Source organism: Agelaius phoeniceus, chromosome 3, assembly GCF_051311805.1.
Source record: "Agelaius phoeniceus isolate bAgePho1 chromosome 3, bAgePho1.hap1, whole genome shotgun sequence".
In the NCBI taxonomy this organism is placed as follows: domain Eukaryota; kingdom Metazoa; phylum Chordata; class Aves; order Passeriformes; family Icteridae; genus Agelaius; species Agelaius phoeniceus.
This window is the reverse complement of record NC_135267.1, coordinates 98,321,909-98,342,770: the sequence shown is the minus strand read 5'-3', so window position 1 is coordinate 98,342,770 and position 20,862 is coordinate 98,321,909. Positions and strand designations below refer to the sequence as shown.

Genomic DNA, 20,862 nt, shown 5'->3' with positions numbered 1-20,862 from the left:
AAAAGGCAAGCTATAGCTAAAAAAGTAAAGCAAGCATTCTAGTCAAGACAAGGGTTTGACAAAGCACGGGAGAACTACACGTCAGGGGTGAGCTATGAAGCTCATTATTAATGTTAAATCAGAAAGACGACATCTGTGTCCCAGCGAACCGGTCCCGAAATTATCCCAGAGAACACCCAGACAGCGGGTTTATCACGAGAGGGCTCTGCAGGCGGGGGAGAAAACCACACAGGGAGCAGCGGGGATCTGAAAACTTGGCCGAGTACAGAGGGACGGCGCGCGTGGGCGTCGCGTTCCCGTTTCCCCGATTCCCCCCAGTTTCCGTGCCAGAGCCGGCGGAAGGAAGGAGCTTAGGGAAGAGCCTCCGGGAGGCATCTTCGCCCACAACTCCCTCGCCGGGGCCGTGCCCGCCGCCCCCACTCACTGCTGCACTCGAGGTCGGCGCAGCGCTTGCGCTCGGCGAAGCGGCGGCCCAGGTCGGGCGCGGCGGCGGCGCAGCGCGGGCTCGGAGGCGGCGGCGGCAGCAGCAGCAGCAGCAGGGCGAGCAGCAGCCGGGGCTCCGGCAGCGCGGCTGCAGCCATGTCGGCGAGCGCCGCGGAGGGAGGGAGCCGTCTTGGGAAGGAGGGAGTAGACACGTCAGCAGCGCCAGCGGGAGGGCGATGTGGCGGGGGAGGGACAAGCCCAGCCCCGCCGCGGGAGGAGGGTAGCGCACGGACTCTCCCTCACTCCCTGCCAGCGGCAGGATCCCGATCCGGAGGCGGCAGCACCACCGACCGCTGCGCCGAGCAGGAGTCCGGCTACCTTTCCCGCTTCGCAGGCCAGAAAATAAGGAAGGTCCTGCCCCTTATTTGTGCGGGTTTCTCTAGATGAGGATCGCAGGAGTAGCAAGAACCTACAGAAAGGTTGTAGCTGCCGCCCTGTAAGGACACGACACATCCGAACAAGCACTTGGCTGCTCTCCTTTCTGCCCCGCCGAGCAGTTCTTATCTCTGCTGGGGAGAAGCAGCCGCCACTCTCCTGGTGACCTCCGACAGTTTGAGGTTACACCTGCGGTGCAGCGGACGGAGGAGCTCATTCAGCCGTGATCCCACTGGGGAAAGTGCGGGGTTTCACAGCGAGCAGCCAAAAGCGCAGGATTCCCCGACAGGCCTATCCTTGCCCTTCTGTAGCTGCAGCTTCCACTTAATGGTACATTTTAAGTGTTGAGTGTTTGCAAGCCGAAATATGTGCTGCTTACAAGTATTTACCTTTTCTTCACATCCATCACCTTAATATTGCCTTAGAGATCTAAAATGGCAAAATGACAGCAGAAGTCTCAATGCAGATGAACAAAACCTCCCTTTTCCTTTTCAGACCCATGTTATTTGTTCAGCACGGTAGCCTGAGTAGACAAAAAGAATAAAAGATGCAGGTAAGAAAGGACAGGTGACATAAGGGAATCCTCTTGCTGGTGAATCAAATGACTACATTTTTTGTATTTTTTTCTACTTTTCAGAGCAAATTCTGAAGCTGCTCCCAACATGAATAGGCACTCACAGAACTGATAGTCAAGGAAAATTTTTTTTTATGCTTGTCAAAGCAGCTGAGGGTTTTTTCCAAGAGCTGTTAAAGAGCCCTTTTAAAGGCTATATCTCAAGACTTAGCAATTACTGTTGCTAATTGCATGTGTTCCTCTTGCATCTTCATGCCTATTGATTTTTGCTCCAGACTCTCATTTCCACAGTCACATTGTACAAGGCCTTAGATCCAGGCTTAGTTACTGCTGTGAATTCACTGAAAAATATGGGTTTCATTTTCAGCCCCCACCTAGAGCAGTTTTATATTTTAATCACACTATGAAAAAGTGTCAAGGTAGAAACAGGTGTTGGTACCTCTTTGCCCAGCATCCCACAGACACCCTGGCATTTCTTACAGTCCTGTGTATCCCCAGGAACCACATGCTACAGGAATGCAATGATTCATTCACCCAGTGCTCATGTGTGTTCTCCAGGCCTAGTGCAGTATAGCAGCTGTCGCCCTCCTGCAATTTTGTTGACATTTTTGTGTTTCACACTTTAGAGAATGAGGTGATACCTATTTGCCATCACTGATGTTGGCTAAAAGCTCTTAGGAAAGCCTAACTCAGAAAATCTAGAAGTTTGTCACATAAAATATGGAAGCAAATTCAATCAAGTCACATTTTAGGGTAATTGTATGAGTGAAAGATAAGCATTCTTTCCTCAACATTAATATTTCCTGTTGTGTAATGCTCACAGTATTAGGTCCAATTTCTTATGAAGAAAGAGCTGTTTGGTTATTTTCCATCAATATAATTTATCAAGCTTATCTTTATAAAAGACCAAGATAAAAGGTAGTGGTGTCTGTGGTTGTAAAGACAAGGGCAAGAAAGGGAAATGTGAAGAAAAACAAAATCACATACTTCTTGTATAAGTCACTGCCTTTATTGTACAATAATGAGCACCTTGCAGTTGATATATATACACAAGTTTACCACTGCAACTGTCAAGTATTTCCTACAATTTCAAATACTTCAGGGTAATAAGGTAGCCACTTATTAACATACCTAGCTTCCCTCAATGTGTGAAAGAAAATAAAAATATTTCACTTAGTTCAATTAAGATATTTCAGGCAAAATTTCCTTCAAGTTTTCAGCCCCAGTCTTGGAAATATGTATTCAGCTATGAGTGTAGTCCCACTGTACATGAGGTATCTAACATTAACCTACTCTTAAAAAGCAGTTATCCTATCTCTTCTGTGCTAAAATATCTACTAAAGTAGCTGATACCCATTGAAAAGATCAGTTGGACAAGTTTATCTAAGGATCAGGAAACACTCACTTATGTATGACACAGAAAAATAAAAATAACAAGCCAAAAGTAAATTTTCTTGCGGGCAAACATGAGAACTTCTACCAAAAAGTGGGGGCTAAGTTGGATTCTGAAATTTGAATACTAAACTAACACAAGATCAGGAGTGTTGTAGGAAGTGACATCAAACTTGGGGAACACCAGTGATCAGAGAGGCACTCACACAAGGTACAAATTATAAAGGACAGTCAAAGAAAATGGCACTGATAAAGATGTGGTGTTATATAACATTTTATTGTCATCAATCAAGTAAGTTAATTATCCATTAATAACAATACTTACGAACTGAAATGCTGACCTTTATTGGAAGAACACAGGATTAAAAATAAAGAAAAAAAGCAAAGGGAGACTTCTGTTTTCCTCACATTGATTTATTAAATATCATATTAAGATATGATATTGAGGTTTAAGTGTTTCAACGCTGTACACAACTGTTCTGCCTTGCACTATTTCCAACACTGCTTATTGATCACAGCTGAACCAAGACACTGCATCACAGGAACCTTTAATCTGAGCCAGTTTATTATTTACTCACTCTCCCGTGCCAGGACAGTTCTGAAAAAAAAAACAACTCTGTGGGATCTTATGCGGTAAACTGGACTTTATACACATCAAAACAGTCCAGGGCAAACTCAGTTCCAAAGTGGTTTAAAGAAACAAGTTCCAGCACAGATTTGTATAAACCAGGTACTGTGGCTAAGGCAGACGAGTTCCCAAAATCCAGCTGAAGCGCAGGCAACATCATTGCTCTACAATGCACAGGATTTTAATTCGGAATCTCTTCCTTCTGTAGAACGTTATGAGTTACAAAGGAACAGGAAAGTAGCAATACAGCTAATGGACAGAGTGACAGAAGGAGCTCGCTAATTTATCTTTGGAATAACCAGCGCATTAGCCACGGTTCTAGTCATGCTCTGATTGAGGAATAAACACCTCTCCGCTGCACCCCTGCACACACCCAGCTACCCCTCGTGCTCCATCTCATCCCTCCTCCTTTACCTTCGGCCCGCATCCCGCATTTCCCCATACGCAAAGGGAAGCAGGGAAACGCTGCGGAGGCACCTCCCCTCACGGCGGCCGCCCCGCCCGCCCCCCTCGACGCGCACGCGCAGGGGCCGCTCACGCCCCGCGCTTCCCGGGACGCGGCGCCTGCCGGGATCTCCCGCCCCTGCTGTATGCGGGGAGATGCCGGCCTGAGGGGGCGGCCCGGCCGCTGCCCGCCCGGCTCGGACTGAGCCTCCGCGTTCGGCTCGGTCGGCGGCTCCCGCCCCCTTGAGCTGCAAGGTCGGAGCCCGGCTGTCCGCGGCGCCATGGACAGCTTCCTGGAGGATTATAAGGAGGCACCGGCGGTGGTAGTGGGGGGGAAGAGAAGGAGGAGGAGCCCCGCCACTCAGGCGGTCTTGCAGCCGCTCCTGCACCTGCCCTTCCTGCCGCCGCAGCCGGGTAAGGGCGGAGCGTTTGTGCGTTCTCTTTATGAACGCCTTCGTGCTGCCCTGGGAATGGTGGCAGAGTTTCAGCTTCTATCCGCTAAATCGTCTGCTAGCGCCGGGAAAGAGGTTTGAAATAACCGTAGTTATTTTGTGAGCCGGCGGTATGCCCTTGCGGGCAGCAAGGCACATGGTATCATCGGGAAGAGCAGTGTCAGCAGGTCGAGGGAGGTGATCGTGCCCCTTTACTTAGCCCTGGTGAGGCACATCTGGAGTGTTGTGTCCATTTCTGGGCTCCTCAAGGCAGGAGAAACATGGAGCTCCTGGAGAGAGTCTAGCGGAGGGCACGAAGGATGATTCGGGATCTGGAGTATCTCTTATGAGGAGAGACTGAGGGAGCTGGGCCTCTAGTGTGGAGAAGACTGAGAGGGGATTTCATTAATGCATGTAAATATCTCAAAGAGAAGTGCTAAGGGGATGATTCCAGACTTTTCAGTGGTGAGCAGCAGCAGGACATAGTGCAGTGACCATAAACTAAAGCACAAGAAGTTTCACCTCAGCATGAAGGAGATCTTTACATTGAGGGTGGCAGAGCACTGGAACAGCTGCCCATGGAGTTTGTGGAGTCTTCCCTCTCTGGAGACTTTTTCACATCCCACGTGGACACCTTCCTGTGTCACCTGCTCCAGGTGACTCTGCCTTGGCAGCTGGTTGGACTGAATAATCTCCAGAGGTCCCTTCTAATTTTGATGGTTCTGTGATTACCCGACTTAGCCATTGTTTGAGTTATTCCTCTGCCTACAGCATCCAGATAGGAGATGTCTTGGTGAGCTCTTCATGTGCTTTGCAGGTGACTTTTTCTGGATGAGGATTGTTGTAGGGTCATACAGCTGTGAGCTTTAAACACACTTCATAGGAATGAAGTTTCAGTTTCATGCTGGTTTCAGAATAAATTGAACTACTATTGATGTAAAAAGACCAAGAGGCCTCTTTGCAGCCTTGTACTCAAATGAGAATAGTTGTCTATGTTTATCTTTGTGGAAATTGTTTAGCCTTTGGTACTGGAACAGTCTGTTTGTTTGTGTACATGCAAATATGGTAGCACTGTGGCATCGCAAACTTGGGTGATGACTAATAAGTGAAGAGAGCAGTCCCCAAAATATGACAAAATGTACTGTGAAGTTATCAAAGCACTATGGCTCCCTGATTCTAGTAGGGCAGTAGTGTAACATAATTGGCTAATCACAGTTTCAAGTGAATGGAAATTTCAAGCACAGCTATGTGCTGCTTATGGAAAATGTCATTCCATATCACATTTCCAGCTTGTCCCATAGTCTTGCTTCCCTGTTTATCTTCAAAACCACAGAGCTTAATATGACTTTCTGTAGTGTCCATACAAGAAAGATTCTGAAAGGGAGAGCATGTGGCTATCTGAATAAGGGCTGTGACTGCTGTGGGCTCAGTTGATTATTTTTTGTTTGTTTGTTTGGGTTTTTTTGTTGTTTACTTAGTATCTTCCAATGAATACAAGTTAAACTTCAAGAAGAGCAAGGAAGCATGTTTAAGTTACATTCAGGATGCCTTGCTCCAAAAGCAGTGGAAAAGAGCTGCAGAGTTCCTGACCTGCTATGTTGAGTCACTAGAGAAGGACTATTCCAGAGAACACATAGGTCCATCAGAGGTAAGCCCATGTTCCTTATCTGAGTTCTTTTGCAGTTGAAAAAATACTTGCAAAGCAGCATCCATATACTTCAGGACCAACATCTGTCTTAATTAGCTAATCACAGGCTTGATTTTTTTTTTTTTTTAATAGATCCTTGTCACAACAGAAGAAGACTTGGCTTGGTATAAGTTCACTCTATCAGCAGTGTATCTGAAAAATCAAAGTAGTCCTCTGAAATGGGAAAGCAATAAATGTGTTTGGTTCTGGCATGTTGTCAGTCAGAATCTCTTTGCAAATTGGTATCTTATTTAGGTTGTTACCAGCTTTTCCAGTAGCTGCAAAACTCCTTGCAGATATTTAGATGGAAGCATGTGGAAGGAAAAGGATCAGAGTTTTAAATAAATGGAGTACTTGAGTATGGCTAGCTTGCAGACTTTGGAAACAAGTGCATGCAATTGGGGAGCTACATCAAATTGGAAATAATCTTTGCTATTAAGTTCAAAGAGTTGCGTATACCTGGTGTCTTAGTGGGGTCATGTCCAAAAAGAACATAACTTTTCAGTGAGGGGAGGAGGAACCCTCTGGCATGCAGTTTTCATAAACTCTTCTTGAGTGCTGCATTTATAATGAGCAATTCTGAACCACTGAATGACTCTAAAAGTCCTACTGGACAAGTAGGTAGGTTACTATAGGAGTAGATAATGCTTTGTAGTATTTTTTGTTTGCAGCTCAAATGTACATTTTTCATGTCCTACAGTAACTATAAGTTTAGTAAGACTATATGTGATGTCTGTTGCCATTTTTGTACTAAGGTTGGTTTTGATTTTCTTTCTCCCTGTTAACAGATGATTTGGAGAATAGGAACTGAAATTTTGTGGCATCATTCCCAAAGCAGGATGAAAGAGTTCAACTGTTTCATGGAACAGATGAAAACTTTAGGAGTAAAAAGGTACTTGAAGGTGAGTGTACTTAAAGCAGCCCTGATGATTTTTCACAGTTATCTGAACACTTACTTGAATATTAATTTCCAGATCTCTTTTGAAATGTATTACTGACATTAGTGTCAATAAAACTCAAACCCAACATTTGAATTACCAATTGCATGATATTTGGAGGTCATTTTATACCTAACCTTATCTCATTTGGTCTGTATGTTTGATCACAGATGTATGTTCTCAGTCCTTAGGAGTGCTTAAAAATCCTTTAATCTTTGAATTTGAACCAGTCAAATTCATTTTCATACATGTCCCAATGACATGTAAATACAGGTAATTACCTGCCAAGTTTTATTTTCAGTCTTTAATTTGATCACTGTGCTGCTGACTAAACATTTGTACTTAAATTTTGCCTCATTACCCTCTCACTTTTTGAGTAGCTAATCTGATTATAAAACTGTATGTTGTGCACACCTGTGTCACACAGCTGGGGGGGGGGGTTAATGGGTTTTTTCCCTCTGGTGGCTCATTCAAACCTATATTGTTGGTTTCCTTGGCTGTTGTGCACTTGAGATGGTGCTTCTGTCTTTTATTCTGTTTTTAAAGGTCTTCAAAAGAAGTTCCATACAAGGGTTTTCTGGAGCTAACTGAAGGTTTAGGCTTTTATCTTATGATGCCCAATCAACATGGTAGGGTGGAAGGGCATTCCTCTTTCAGGTGCTCTGAAAAGTAAGCAAATGCAGCCCAGCTGGGTTTCCTCAGGTAATTTTTAGATCTTTTAAAATAGGAACAGCACATGTTAAAGACAAGCAGGTTTTTGAGACAACAGAAATAATTTAAATTCTTCATTATGTGTCTTGGCAATATTTTTTATGCATGTCAGCAAGTCTCCTCTTTCTCTGCACATGTGTGTAGAACTTTGCTGTATTGCTTAGAGTCTCTACATTTGAGTGTGGAATGCTGTGTTTTGGACTGTTTGGGTTGTAGGTCTGCTTGGAGCATGTCTTCCATCTCCTCTGTAATGGGCAAATAGATGAAGCATACCAGAACCTGTCCCTGGCAGAAAGCTGGAGGTTTGGAGAGCAAACAGCCATTCAGGATAAGGAAATTAAGCTGATTCAGGCTTACAGGGGACTCTTGGACTACTGTAGCTGGTCTAAGCAGAAGAAAATCCTGTTAGAGCATGGTAAGTGCTTTTTAGATTGAGCTGTAGCTTCAGCTTGCTCATGCAGATGCCATGGTTTGCAACGATGCCTTTTCCTTTACCAGACTTCAGTGTGTGATGATGTGGCTCGTACAGAATTCTATATCAGCAGTGATGGTAGTGCCAAAATAGCACTTTCTGAAGTGCCCTGAAATGCTGTTCTGAAACTCTTTCTCCCCACGTCCAGCCAACATCACCTAAAATAATGATCAAAGGAATGCATTCCCTTAAAGCAGTGGTTTAATAGGTGTGCAAGTGCATGATTGCTGCTGGAATGTTGAGTGACAGCAAAACCCTCAACACTTGTGTTTGAATTTCAGTTTCCTTAAAGATGTGGAAGTTGCTACATGTGTCACATCTGGTTCTATCTATACCTACTGGCAGTGTTTTATCACTTGCACTAGATCTCTGTTTCTCTGAAAACCAGATGTTGAATTTGGCTTATGGACCTTGTGCGGGTAGCATCTTCTCTTGGCATCCTACTCATTGTGCTCCATAAGTTGAAATTGATTATCAATTTGAATGTGGATCAGTGAAAATGTCTTGTTTCAATACTGAGGAGTCTTTTCTTAAAAGCTCTCTGGCTGAAGTCCTTGCTCAGCAAAATGTGATCATCCCTAAGGTGCAGCACTTCAAGATCCCTGTGCTTGGCAGAGTTAATAACTTTGTGACCTTCCTTTGTGTTTTGGTAGGTGAGGATGGATTTGCAGACTTGGCTGTTGAGCAGGAAATGCACGGTTACTTCCGGAAGGCAGCAGTGAACTTGAAGGAGATTATTAAAATACCTGGAGTCTGGGATGTCTTTGTGAAATGCTATGTGGATGTAAGGGCATGTTTACAGATGGCTTTCTTTTATGTTTCCCTGTCTAATTTTCATTAAGATGCCCATATGCAGATTATTTTCTGTGTGTGTGAGTGAAAACAAAGTATTTCAAAAGCAACACATTTGTATGTGCACATCACGGGCTTTGAATGTAGAGCACAGCATACGCCTGGTAGAGCTGCAGAGCCTGAGCACAGTACAAAAAGAACTTTTATCTGTTCATTGTCAAGAAAAAGAAGTAGACAGACAGCTTACATGTTTTGTTTTTGTGGGGCTGCAAAAATTGGAGCATAGCTGCTTTAGTTCAAATTCCTGAAAACACTTGGATTTTTGGCAGGGCACTGTTTTCTCTGGATAGATGAAATGTTAGAGATGCCAAATATGCAGCCCTTCTCTGTTCTGGTTTGGGTTTTTAAATACCTGTTTAGGATTTGTAACCAAGAATTAGTAATTTTAAAGAGATCTTTTACTTTTTGTGAACACTGATAAGCTCTGACTTCTCTAAGCATGTGTCTTGGTTTGGAAAGACAGGAGTCTTCTAAGGAAGGCAAGAGCCTCCTCTGAAATGGAAAGTGTAAACTCCCTCTCTCCGAATTGTTATAAATTTGAAATTAAAGGGTGTTTTCAGGCAAAGATACGGGAGCTGGAATAACAGTTCTTTATTGGGGAAGAAAATAAAAATAAAATAAACAATGTGGTAAATCAAAACAACACTGACAGAGTGAGAGTACAACCTGACACCCTGTGGGTCCGGGTGTTGGTAGCAGTCCAGTTGGAATTGTGGCTGCAGTCCTGGAGTAGCACATATGGTTCTGTTGGAGCAGTGATCCTGTAGCAGGGTGTAGTCTTCTGAAGATTGGAAGTGGAAGAGGCAGCTGTTCCTCTGGTAATCCAGTGGAAAGGCTGTTCTGCTGTCTCAGAATCTCAGATTATATCTAGTTAGGAATGCTTGGCTCCTCCCTCTGGGCGGAGCATCTCACAATGGGATGCTGTAATTTTATCAGTCATGCAGTGACAGTCAATGGCCCATTAACAGATGATATCTCTCTGCAGGGAGGATGGGTTGTGGAAGAGATAAGGACAACTGCCTAATTAACAGAAGTATAACTGCCACACCTCTAACACCTGGCAAATAGAATACACATTGCTTGGCAATCTAGGACGTTTTAAGAATTTTCCTTGGTGCTGGCATCTGCCAAGTTCTGTCTCTAGAGATATGGCAGGTGCCTTCAGCATCTCTTTCCAGTGAGCAAGGGATGATAATCCTTTGACAATTAAGTAGGTGTTAAGGCATTTTCTCCCAGAGTAGCTTCTGTGTGTGAATTCTTGTCTCTCTGTCCTGAGAGTAGCAAGTAAAATTAAGATGGGCCGGTATGTAATTATCTAATATGCATTAGCTAATACGCTGCACTCTTATATACAGACTGTGCTACTGGATGGCTCTGTGGCAGTCCAGAATTAATTGTAAGAGTTTGGTTCCCTGTATCTGACAAACTAATGACAGACTTAACTTCCAGTTGCTGGAGTTCTATGGAGAGCACAATGAGGCCCGCCAAGTGTTAAATGAATATGCCTACAACTCAAAGTTCCCTGCTAACCCAAATGCCCATGTCTACCTCTATCAGTTCCTCAAGAGGCAGGGTGAATCAAAGAAATCCCTCATATCTGCACTGAAGGTAGGTATCCCCTAGGAGATACAGTCTGTGTCAGTCAGGGGTGGTCTGACAGCTTGCTTGAGCTCTGTAACGTTATTTATCCTATTGTATTCTTTGTGGGAAGTAGAGGGTTAGAGGGAAGTTAGTGGGAGGGAGCAGAATCCTTAACTGTCCTTGAATTCCAGTTCTTGTTTTGCCTTTGACTGGTACATCCTATCACTTAAAGGTGGTAAGTAAGCTCAGAGAACATGTTCACATGGTTCCAGAAGTCTGTATCAGCAGACTTGTGCATAGCATGCATTGATTTCTCTTACAGTTTGATCTTTACAATGTGTACAAATCATTAATGCCTTCTCTTTCACCTATTGATCCTATCTAGCAATTAGTTTCTTTGCTTGTTTTTAATGAGCTGTGCATTAAAGCTAAAAGTTAATATCTGCTGGTTGTTGGCAGACAAGACCTTGTTGGGTTAAGCTTTTTAATTCCTGCTTTCCTTGCCCTCGGTACTCCTTGCAAACCATGCTTTGCCACTTGATGGCACTAATGTGCTCTTGTTAGTGCAAGTGTTGTTTAAAAACAGCTTTGTAAGGCTGTTTTGTTTGTTTTAGACTTTGAAACTGTAGCAGATTTGCATGAAATTCTCTTCTGCATTTTAGCAGTAGCTTTAGACGTGAGTCTCTTGGAAAACAGAGATAAATCATAGAAATGATTTGGTAAGTCCAGAAACTGACCCAATGCACAGGGGAGCTAGAACTGTCCTAGGGAGAAAATTACATTTTGCCTTCAAAAAAGGGGACACTGGATATGGATTTGGGCTGCTCCTTCAGAATGTTGTATTTGCCACAAGCAGTGTTTGTCAGCAGCCATCAAGGTATTTCATCTGTGGTGTCACAGAGCAGTGTCACAAATGTGCAAGAAGGACCTAGAGATCCATTCTTTATATCAAAGCACCAAAGTACCAGAATTGCTTAATTTTCTGAACTAAAACACCCAAAGCTCTGAAGCCTGTGCTTTTCTTTGTCAGGTAAAAGTCTTCAAAAGTTTTCACATTAAAATAACCTATCTGGGTTTTATCTTTTATTTTTTAGATCTTGCATGATATTGTTCCTTCTCATGAACTAATGATAGATTTTAATACCATGCTTCAAAAATCAAGTAAGTCTTTACCTTTGTTCATTTCATTTATGGTAATTTCAGAAAACTATTCTGGATTATCCTACAGCCTTCTTTCTGCTTTTGAAATTAGTTTTGTTTCTTAAGAAACAGTCCCATAAAACCAACTCAAATGCCATCTTTTCAATCAATCACCATAACCTCTTAAGATGGATGTATAAGCAGTCATTTACAAACTTGTGTTACCAAATGCCTTTTTTTTTATTTTAAAGGCTGAGCAAAGCAAGCAGTTGTAAGGCACAGGGAGAACCTCAAAAACAACTTAATTTTTTTTTAGGTGCCCTACTCAAATTTCAAGGTCTTAATTCCATTTTTGGAATCTCTATTTTATTTATTCTTTTCTTTCTTGGAATGTATCTATTCTTTAGTTCATTGTTAATGATCAAACAACAAAATTTTCCTTCTCTTTAAGGGAGCATTATCTTCAAGCTGGTAGAAAAGTCTTCTAATCTGAAGACTATTTTTTTTTCCATGCTGATCAATTGTATTCCAAGCTGTCTGTCTTCTTGTATCTTGGTATGTCTCAGCAGGTCAACAGATTGGTGAAATGTACACATGAATAAAGATGGTTCACTCTTCTGATATGATGAGGGTTAATGGCTTCAAACTGACAGGGGGAGGTTTAGAAGAGATTTTGGGAATAAATTCTTGATTGTCAGGATGGTGAGGCACTGGCACAGGTTGCCCAGGGAAGCTGTGGATGCCCCATACCTGGAAGTGTTCAAGGCCAGGATGGCTGCAGCTCTGAGCAACCTGCTCTAGTGGAAAGTGTCCCTGCCCATGGCAGGGGGTTGTAACTTGATGATTTTTAAGGTTTTCTCCAACTCAAACCCTGATTCTTCTTTGGGAGGGGGAAAAGGAGTCCTTTTGTCTGAAACCTCCCTTTTTCAGTTCATGTGAGACACATTTGCCAACTTTTCATAACTAATGAGAACAACCTGGAGTTTTTAAAGAAATTTATACCAATAAACATAACTTATGTTTAAAGTAGTGGTGGGGGGGGGGGGGGGGGGGAAGAGTGGAGAACTGTATTTCACTTGTGCCTTACTAATGAGTTCATCCTGATCTGTGTAATTCATTAATCAGCCTCATCTTTTTCCAGAGAAAAGAAAAAAGCGTCAGCTGGGCCTAGAAGTTATTTTTGCAGCCTTGGATTATGCTGGCTGGAAAGAAAATGCAAAAGCATGGAGCTGTTTGGCAAGACAGGTGAAACAAATTGTAATGTAAGTAGCTCTGATGCAATGTGTTGAAACAAATGTGTCAAGTCTCCACCTTTGGGCAGTGAACACAGTGACCCTCTGTGCTCTAACTTTGCCTTCATTTTTACCTTTCATACACAACTTCAGAGTATCTTGAAATACTGGGCAGTTTGATCACTGTATGGGAATGTCACTTCCCCTTTGTAGATGGTTTTATAGAATCCTTGAATAGTTTGGGTAGGAAGGGATCTGAAAGATCACCTTGTTCCAGCCCCCCTTCCATGGACAGGGACACCTCCCACTAGAGCAGTGTAGTGGGCTGATCATGGCTGGATGCCAGGCACCCACCAAAGCTGCTCTATCCCTCCACTCTGCAACTGCATGGGGAGAGAAAATATAAGTATTCATGGTTTGAGAGAAGGACAGGAAGAGACCACTCACCAAATACTGTATTGGGCAAAAAAGACCCAGGGCCTCACCATCAAAGTGAGAAATTTCTTCCTAACATTTAATCTAAACCTGTGCTTTTCCAGTTTAAAGCTGTTCCTCCTTGTCCTGTCTCTACCTTCCCTTGCAAAAACTCCCTCTTTGTGTTTCTTGCAGGTTCCCTTGAGGGACTGGAAGGAGTTTGTGTTGCTGAAATGCTTGGTTTAAGAGCATTATTGCCTAACAGTAATAACTGTTGGGGATGAGTTAATCTTTGAGTATGCCTGGAGTAACCCAAACCTTTCCTAAGGACGAAGCAACCCCTTCATACTACTCATTTGTTGACAAAACTGGAGAAACTTCCATATTACTATTGGCAAACTGGCAGACAAGTGAAAGGCTTGCTTAATTTCAAACCATAATCTGTGCTATTGCCAAGGCTTAATAAAACTGCTAGAGTTCACTTCCAGCCTCACAAGTGTTGCCAGGGATTAAAAAAGAATTGTTAGTTTTATATAAAAATGCTTGTGTTACTGTTTTGGTATAAAGTCAATGTGTCTATGTTGGCAATTTAGGAGATTTGTAGCAAGCTGATTGTAACATTCACTGTCTCCTAATAATCTTTCCATTACATTTTAACCTCTTCTGTAATTTGTTTATCCTTTTTCCAGCTCCGAGAAGCATCTTGACTGGATCAAGCAAGAGTGGAACTCCAGGAAGGACTGGTGGCCAGACTTCCATTTTAGCCGTTACTTGGCAAAAAGGAATTGGCAGGAAAATAAAAGCCTTTCATATGAAAAAGCTCTGGTGGCTGGAATCCTACTGGGAAAGGGTATAATTTTTTCTTTCTTTTCACTTCATGGAACAGAAATAATGTCTAGTTCTAGCCCTAATGACATGGGATGCAGCTGATCTGCTGCCTGGAAGAAATACAGTTTCTTTCTTTTAAAAAAGATTCTTGTCTTTGAAGCTGAACATGAAAGGTATTTAAGTTAGTTTGATATTTAAACAGTGAGGCAGCTGGTCTTATTGTGGTTTAGAATTCAGTTTTATCTAGCTTTGTTGAGCAGCCACAATACTATTTGTCTTGTTTGACCTTCAAACTATAACTCCAAAAATGCACAATACTCTCCTTGGGAATACTGTGAGGACTGCAGGCAGTTTGCTTCCTAGATGCCAGCCTGGGCAGTGTCTCAGCAATACTGGATGTCAGCTGGTCATTAAGGACTATGGGTATGTTGTAATGCAGGAAAGAGGAGGGAGAGTCTGTATGAAAAACATGATCAGTTTGGTAAGAAGGTGAATATCATTACCTCTTTAGTAGCATTATTTGAAATGCTGCCAAAACAAGGGGAGGATCAGGCCAAGAATCAGCTGCTAAATTGAGAATGGGAATATGGTGTGGAGACAATGGCTTGTAGACTGGTTTGAACTTCTCGTTGATGGGCAACATGTTGATTGTTAGCTTTTCTATAACTTTTTCTTCTGCACTTCATAGAACAACTTCTCATAGAACAAACAGAGCTTCATGTTGGAAGCTCTTTGGATATTTTTTGTTTTGCTTTCAGTAGGATCAGATATCTCCTTTTTATTTCCAGATGGCAAATAGAAGCATTCTAGTTCAGATATTCTTGAATGAAGTTTCAGTACTTACTGACTCAATGTGAGCTTCTGTTTTCATTATCTAGGGTAATAAATTAATGTATGATATCAGTGCTGCTTTACACTCTTGAAATTTTACTTTCTGATCTAATTTGCAGAACAAAAATGAAAGAGAAAACAGTATTGTGCAAGATAACAGGCATTTAGATACATGTAGAATGTTTGCTGGGCTAAGTGAGGATAGATTATTTAATGCTGCAGTTACGTCTGTAATGAGCATGTCTTGGATTTTAATACCTTTAATTACCGAAAAGTTTCTTAGCTGTTTGCATATTATTTAAACAATGAAAGCATTTTGTATTTGCTTGCATCATGGTGTAACTTAGTGTTGTTTTTTTTCCTTCCTTAGATTGCAAATACTTCAAATATGTATCACACCAAGGCTGCAAAACTCGGGTGAAAAGGTTTCGGATGCTGAAGAAGTTTGTGACTAGGCACAATCCTGTCTACCTGAGAATATCTGGTCCTCCAGATTCCTCTGTTCAGCCTTGATGAGGTGTCCCTAAGGTTCTTGGTACTTTTTCCTCTCTGTAAAACTGACTTTTGTGTTGGTCGTACTGCAAAACCTTTAGGCAGACTGTATTGACTCAGTACTAGACTTTTTTTTAATATATTTATGTAAAACCACTTTGGTTGGTATTTATTTTATAATAAAAAGAATATATAAATCAAGTGATAATATCTGAAGAAAGAATTACAAAAAGAATTTCTGTAATGTTACTCTAATATTTGTGTGAAATGCAAACAGTGTTGATTTCAAATACATCTTAAAAGAGCAGAGGCACAGAAATACTGAGAAATTCTCTATCTCCTGCAAGAGACTTTTTTTTGCAGTCATGCCCATGAGTTGAAATAAGCAGTATTGCTGTGTTTGGAAAGCAAATGTTTATGTGTTATCACAAATCAGAATTCCAGTTTCCTTGAAAACAACAACAAAATGGCTTCCAAATACTACTTCTGTTTTAATGCCGTATCTGTAGAATTCTGGAGGGTGAAGTGCTTGAACCTCCCTCTGGGATTTTGGTCTGGGTTCACATGGGTCTTGTGAGAAGTGCCTTAAGACAACGTATCTTAAACATTAAATGAAATACTTGCTGTAACTGTGTTTTGTTAAAGGCAATTACTCATCATTCCCAACCCTAGTGCTCGTTTACTTCTGACTCCCTAAGAATGCTACTTCCTCACTGTGTAATAGTCAGGGGGTGTTAGGTTGCACATGGGGGGCGAGGGGCAAGGAGACAGAGACATGACTCACCCCCGATGTTCAATGTTCATGTGGCACAGAGGAAGTTTATTTTCCCAGGCTAGCCTTTATAAAGACTTTTAAAAGACCCGGTCTGGATATTCTCATTGGTCTGAACTCCGTGTCCCCTCAGGATCTGGCCAGTGAAATGCTTGCGGCTTCATAAGAGATCTGACTGGGAGAAGCCCTTTGTCAGTTAATCCTGGGACTTGGTAGCAAGCTCATATGTGACATCTGGTAACATATCACCCATCTTTGTTTAATACATTCTGTAATTTGTTTTCTGTTACTCATCTGCAAAGGCCCTTTACAAACAAAACAGCAACAGCATGGCCAAATTTGCATGGAAGCTGCAGCATTTCTGTTCAGAATGCATTGGGGGAGAACTCAGGCCACAGGCACAATGCTTATATGTTACAACTTATAAAAACCAAAACCCATTTAACCTTTAACCCATTTAACCCTTACATTAAAGACAACCTGTAACCCATTTATCTCTTGAAGAACCCAACACCTAGAAAACAATCTGTAAACAGAAAAACAGTTGTAAACAGGAAAATACTTAGTAAACAATTCAAGTCCTTATATTGACTGTCTATGCGGTAGGTAGTCATTTGTAATCCATGGTTCTGTTGAAGAGACTTCAGAATGCTGTCCAGTGTCCTTTACCTTGGATTTTTTAGGAATATTGTACTGTTACATGACTTATTATAAAACATAAGAACATGACACCACCCAAAACTCAAAAAGGGGAGGTATACCTTCTCCCCAACCTTTTTTCCACTTTTTTATTTGTATAATAAGTAGAAATAGAAATAAAGCATGCATTTCTTAACAGCATTAATAAGGTAGGGGGTTGCTGAAAGGTCGCTTTCTCATTATGAGCAAACTTCTGGAGGGCTATTCTGGACAAAGCCTCTATGCCTGTCTCAAAAGAAAAAGAGTTAGCCTTTTTGCACAGAATCTTTATCAGCCAGGTTCATAGGTTGATCAGGCCAATGACTTGGTTGGGAGAGATTCCTTGCATAAAAACAAGTTTGTATTAATATCCAGTGCAAAACAAAACGAAAATTTTTTAACATGAATTTCAGTGTAAGCAGTACTCTCTTCCTGCCTTGTTAGAAATTTTACTAGTGATTTAATTATTGACTTTGAATTTTTTAGAATGATGGCAAGTGGCAAAACATCAGTTGAAGAACTTTGCAACTGAAATTTGCCTATGATAAATTAATTTTGCTATGGGTATCTCAGTGGACAGCCCCTGGGTCTCAGCCATCCTTCTTGAAATACTGTGACAATAATTAGTAGGAGTATTAAAAAAATAATAATACACACACTAATGCTTCCCTAATATAACACCTTACTGATCATGGGCTTGTTAATTTTGGTTCTAACAAATGCAAACACCCATAATGAATATTGTACCATGAGTTCTAATGTATATTTTTACAAACAGTTGTACCTTATAATAACTTTTGTATGACAACCTTTCAGTGTCTTTATTAGAGTTTTTGTTACATGAAAACCTCAATTTATCTGGAGGTAATATGGTTGTAATGCTTGTAAGGAAGGAAACTTGGTGACTGCCTCTTCACCATCCATTTGCTAGCAGCTGCTGGCTTCTCACTTGTCTGGGTGACAGTGTGTCTTGACTTCAGCTGCTGTGAGACCTGCAACCCGTGTGTCCAACTCCATCTCTTCGGACAGACTTGACCGTCTCTGCCCCTGCATTGCCACACTCCCGCCTGTCTCTCTGCACTGCCTTTTTCCGAGCGGCACCTTTTCAAAGGCTTCTCCCACGCTTTGCTTCTGAATTCTGCGGCCTTCTTTGGAGGCAGGCTCGTTGGGGGAGCTGCTCCCTCCCGAGGTGTGGCTGTGTTCCACGGAGGCTGGAGCAGGGGCAGGTCCATTCCCTCAGGAGGTGGGGCGGTGGGGCCAGGCGCCACACAACCTGGCTCTGTTCCACAGCTGTATCAGGGGCGGAGCCCCCGCGCCGTGACGTCCGCTGGATGCAGCGGGTGCTGCCTGGCTGGCCCCATCGACCGCCTGGTGCGGAGTGATGGCCGCGGGGCTTCTCCTGCTCCCGGGAGGGGTCGGAGCGGCCGCATGGCACGGCAGCCCTCGGAGGGGCGGGGGGGGGGGGGGGGGGGGGGGCAGAATTATCCACCACGTAGTCTGTTCTCCCAGAGCAGGGCGGCATGGTAGCCCGAAGTGACTGCATAATGATTACTGCAGTCTGGGGAGGGCTCACGGCATCCCGGAGAAGCCGGGACTGTGGTGGCTGCCATCTCTCTACGTGGTTGGATTTCGCAATCCATCCTGCCGGCTCCCTGGATAATGCCGGCATCTGCCGAGGTTCCCCCACTCCCCATGGAAATAATCCCTCTTTATTGAAAGCAGAAAATCAGTACCTTCATAATGGAGTTTTCTGGTTCTCATACCTAAGCTCCCATGGTCTCAGTTGTGATTTTAGTCCACAAAACAGATTTTTAAACCCTCGAAGCACTCTTTGCTAACTGCTGAGGGGGTTTTTACCACTATCTGACCAGTGAGTCCTGGTTTTTCATCGAAAGTCTGGTTTTTACACCGTTCCAGCTTTTATGCCGTTCCCAGCTCTCAGACTGTATTACTCCAGGCTTTTATGCCTAATAATTCTGGCTATTATGCCTGATAATTTGGCTCTGAACACCGTACCAGCTTTTTGCTGTCTGTCTCCTTTGCTCTGTGCCAGGCTATGGCTGAGTCCCGATCACTTCAGAGGTCACCACCTGTAGCTTCATAAGAGATCTGACTGGGAGAAGCCCCTGTCAGTTGATCCCAGGGCTTGGTAGCAAGCTCATATATGATATCTGGTAATAAGTGGGTTGTGTTGGAGATTTTCAACTGGGTTTGGACTATTTTAATTTAGATTGTGAAGTTTCAAAATGTTCTTCCCCAGCATCCCATAAGGTGTCCCTCAGCCCTGGGAAGCAACTCCTCCTTAGGTGAGAGAGATGATCCAGACTTGCTCCCAGTGTCCATCTCATTGGAGTTCATGCCTGGACATGGGCCTAAAGCTGTCTTGGGACAGCCCTGGCAGGCAACCAGGTGTCTCTTCCCTTCCAGACACAAGGTGTCCCTTCACTGAAGTCTTTCATTTGGCTTCTTGCCTGCTATTGTGCCCCTCTGCTCCCCTGAACTTGCAAAGATGGACTTTGATAGGCTGATGACTCTCCTGTGCTGAGAGCATCCCAGCAGGGTATTACTTGGGCTTCCCCCTTCCATTATCTGCCTGTGTTCCTTTGTGAGTATGCACAGGAGATTTTAGCATGAACCCAAGTATAAAAGCTGAATGCTGGAAGCCCTGGTACTTGGTGAGAGCTCCCATGTAATTTCCTTTTGTTCCCTCAGCTTCCTGTGAGAGATGTGTGTGCCTTGCAGCAGCTGAGACTCTACTGAGGAAGAAATGTGGAACAAAGCATCAGAGATTGGAGTGGGGATAAGGAGAGTGAGAGAATAAAGAGGAACTCGATGTCTGAAAAATCTGCTAATCCGTTTTGGTGCTCCCAGCTTTCTCCTGTGACCTCTGGAAGCAGGATTGCTCTGGGGGATAATGTCCTCTCCAGGTGCTAGAACCATAATGCTGCAGTCAGCAAGTACAAGAGCTGAGTCACAGCTTTTGTGTAACTGTGCCAAGCATCGCTCTTCCATGTCCTGCAAGAAACTTGCTGTTTCCTGACACCACAGTACTTGGACCTGAGACAAACCAGCAAATTACAAATCCACAGAGAAATCTCTATGTACTGTGTTTTCAAGCCTGTGTGTTGTACTTTGAATGTGATAACTCTTAGTGGATTGGAATGGTCATCTTTGGCTTTGAATTCTGTGCTCTAGATTTGGTTTTCCTATCAATTTTCCTCCCCTTCCTGTGGGCAGAGCTTCTGTGAGGATTTTTTTTTTATCATGCATGAAAGAAGTAACTCCCTTTCCATGTGGCTGTGATCAAAATTATCTTGTGCTGCTTATGGAAGAGCACATCTAGGGAAGTGTCATCCTCCAGCACAGGCTGAGTACAATGTGTACAAACACCTGCATCCATAGCTCATGGGAAGGGCTTGCTCAAGCACTATTCACCAGAGGGGAAAGTGTGCAAAGTTTTTGTGCATTTTAAATCAGTTTAATGTCAAGTGGGATCAAACCCACAAAAATTAATTGGCTGAAGTAGAGGCTTACCACAGAATATCACAGTCAACTTGAGGTTGTGCTGGTGCCTTAAATGAATTTTTCCTCTTTCACTCCTTCCGAATTTCTTCTCATTTTAACCCTGAATGTATACCCGGATTTGTGGGTAACAACAATATCTATGAAGTCACTTGTTCCTATGGTTAATTGCTGGCTTAACTTGATTGTATTTTATGATCCCTGTTCAGTCTTTATGAAACCAGGCCCCAGTTTGATGCATTGCAAAAGCTGAGAAAAATGGTAGTTAGGAACTGAAAATTGTTCACTTGTGTTTTGTAAAGATTATCAAGTTCTGTGTACAGGTATCACATCTCATGTTTTTATTATTCATATTTCTCAGTGAAGGATTTCTCAGCCAACTTAA

General features: G+C 42.8%; 2 protein-coding genes across 4 annotated transcripts in view; one reads left to right on the top strand and one right to left on the bottom strand.

Annotated features, from left to right (window-relative positions):
* MIA3 (MIA SH3 domain ER export factor 3) overlaps positions 1–625 on the bottom strand; it is a 28,013-nt gene extending 27,388 nt beyond the window's left edge. For both annotated transcript variants that reach the window (XM_054630260.2, XM_077175941.1), the window contains exon 1: positions 425–625. In XM_054630260.2, coding sequence (XP_054486235.2) covers positions 425–581 — 157 coding nt within the window. In that variant the 5' untranslated portion in view covers positions 582–625. The remainder of the gene's footprint in view (positions 1–424) is intronic.
* A 3,346-nt stretch (positions 626–3,971) lies between these two features.
* Positions 3,972–16,134, top strand: TAF1A (TATA-box binding protein associated factor, RNA polymerase I subunit A). 2 transcript variants are annotated; one of them, XM_054630489.2, is made up of 10 exons: positions 3,973–4,310; positions 5,806–5,975; positions 6,803–6,916; positions 7,880–8,078; positions 8,789–8,919; positions 10,437–10,595; positions 11,663–11,729; positions 12,850–12,970; positions 14,044–14,204; positions 15,384–16,134. In XM_054630489.2, exons 1-10 carry the CDS (start codon positions 4,178–4,180, stop codon positions 15,524–15,526), a joined length of 1,398 nt encoding a protein of 465 aa, XP_054486464.1. In that variant the 5' UTR covers positions 3,973–4,177; the 3' UTR covers positions 15,527–16,134. The 2 variants fall into 2 exon arrangements, with proteins under 2 accessions (XP_077032055.1, XP_054486464.1); XM_077175940.1 differs by lacking the exon at positions 10,437–10,595 and having other exon boundaries at positions 3,972–4,310.
* The last annotated feature ends 4,728 nt before the right edge of the window (positions 16,135–20,862 follow it).

Bases quoted from the DNA above. Each gene is read 5' to 3' on its own strand.
- TAF1A (XM_054630489.2), top strand. From the start codon at position 4,178: ATGGACAGCTTCCTGGAGGATTATAAGGAGGCACCGGCGGTGGTAGTG. The intron at 6,917-7,879 runs GTGAGTGTACTT...TTTGGGTTGTAG, and splicing joins GAGTAAAAAGGTACTTGAAG to GTCTGCTTGGAGCATGTCTT. The intron at 8,920-10,436 runs GTAAGGGCATGT...CTTAACTTCCAG, and splicing joins TTGTGAAATGCTATGTGGAT to TTGCTGGAGTTCTATGGAGA.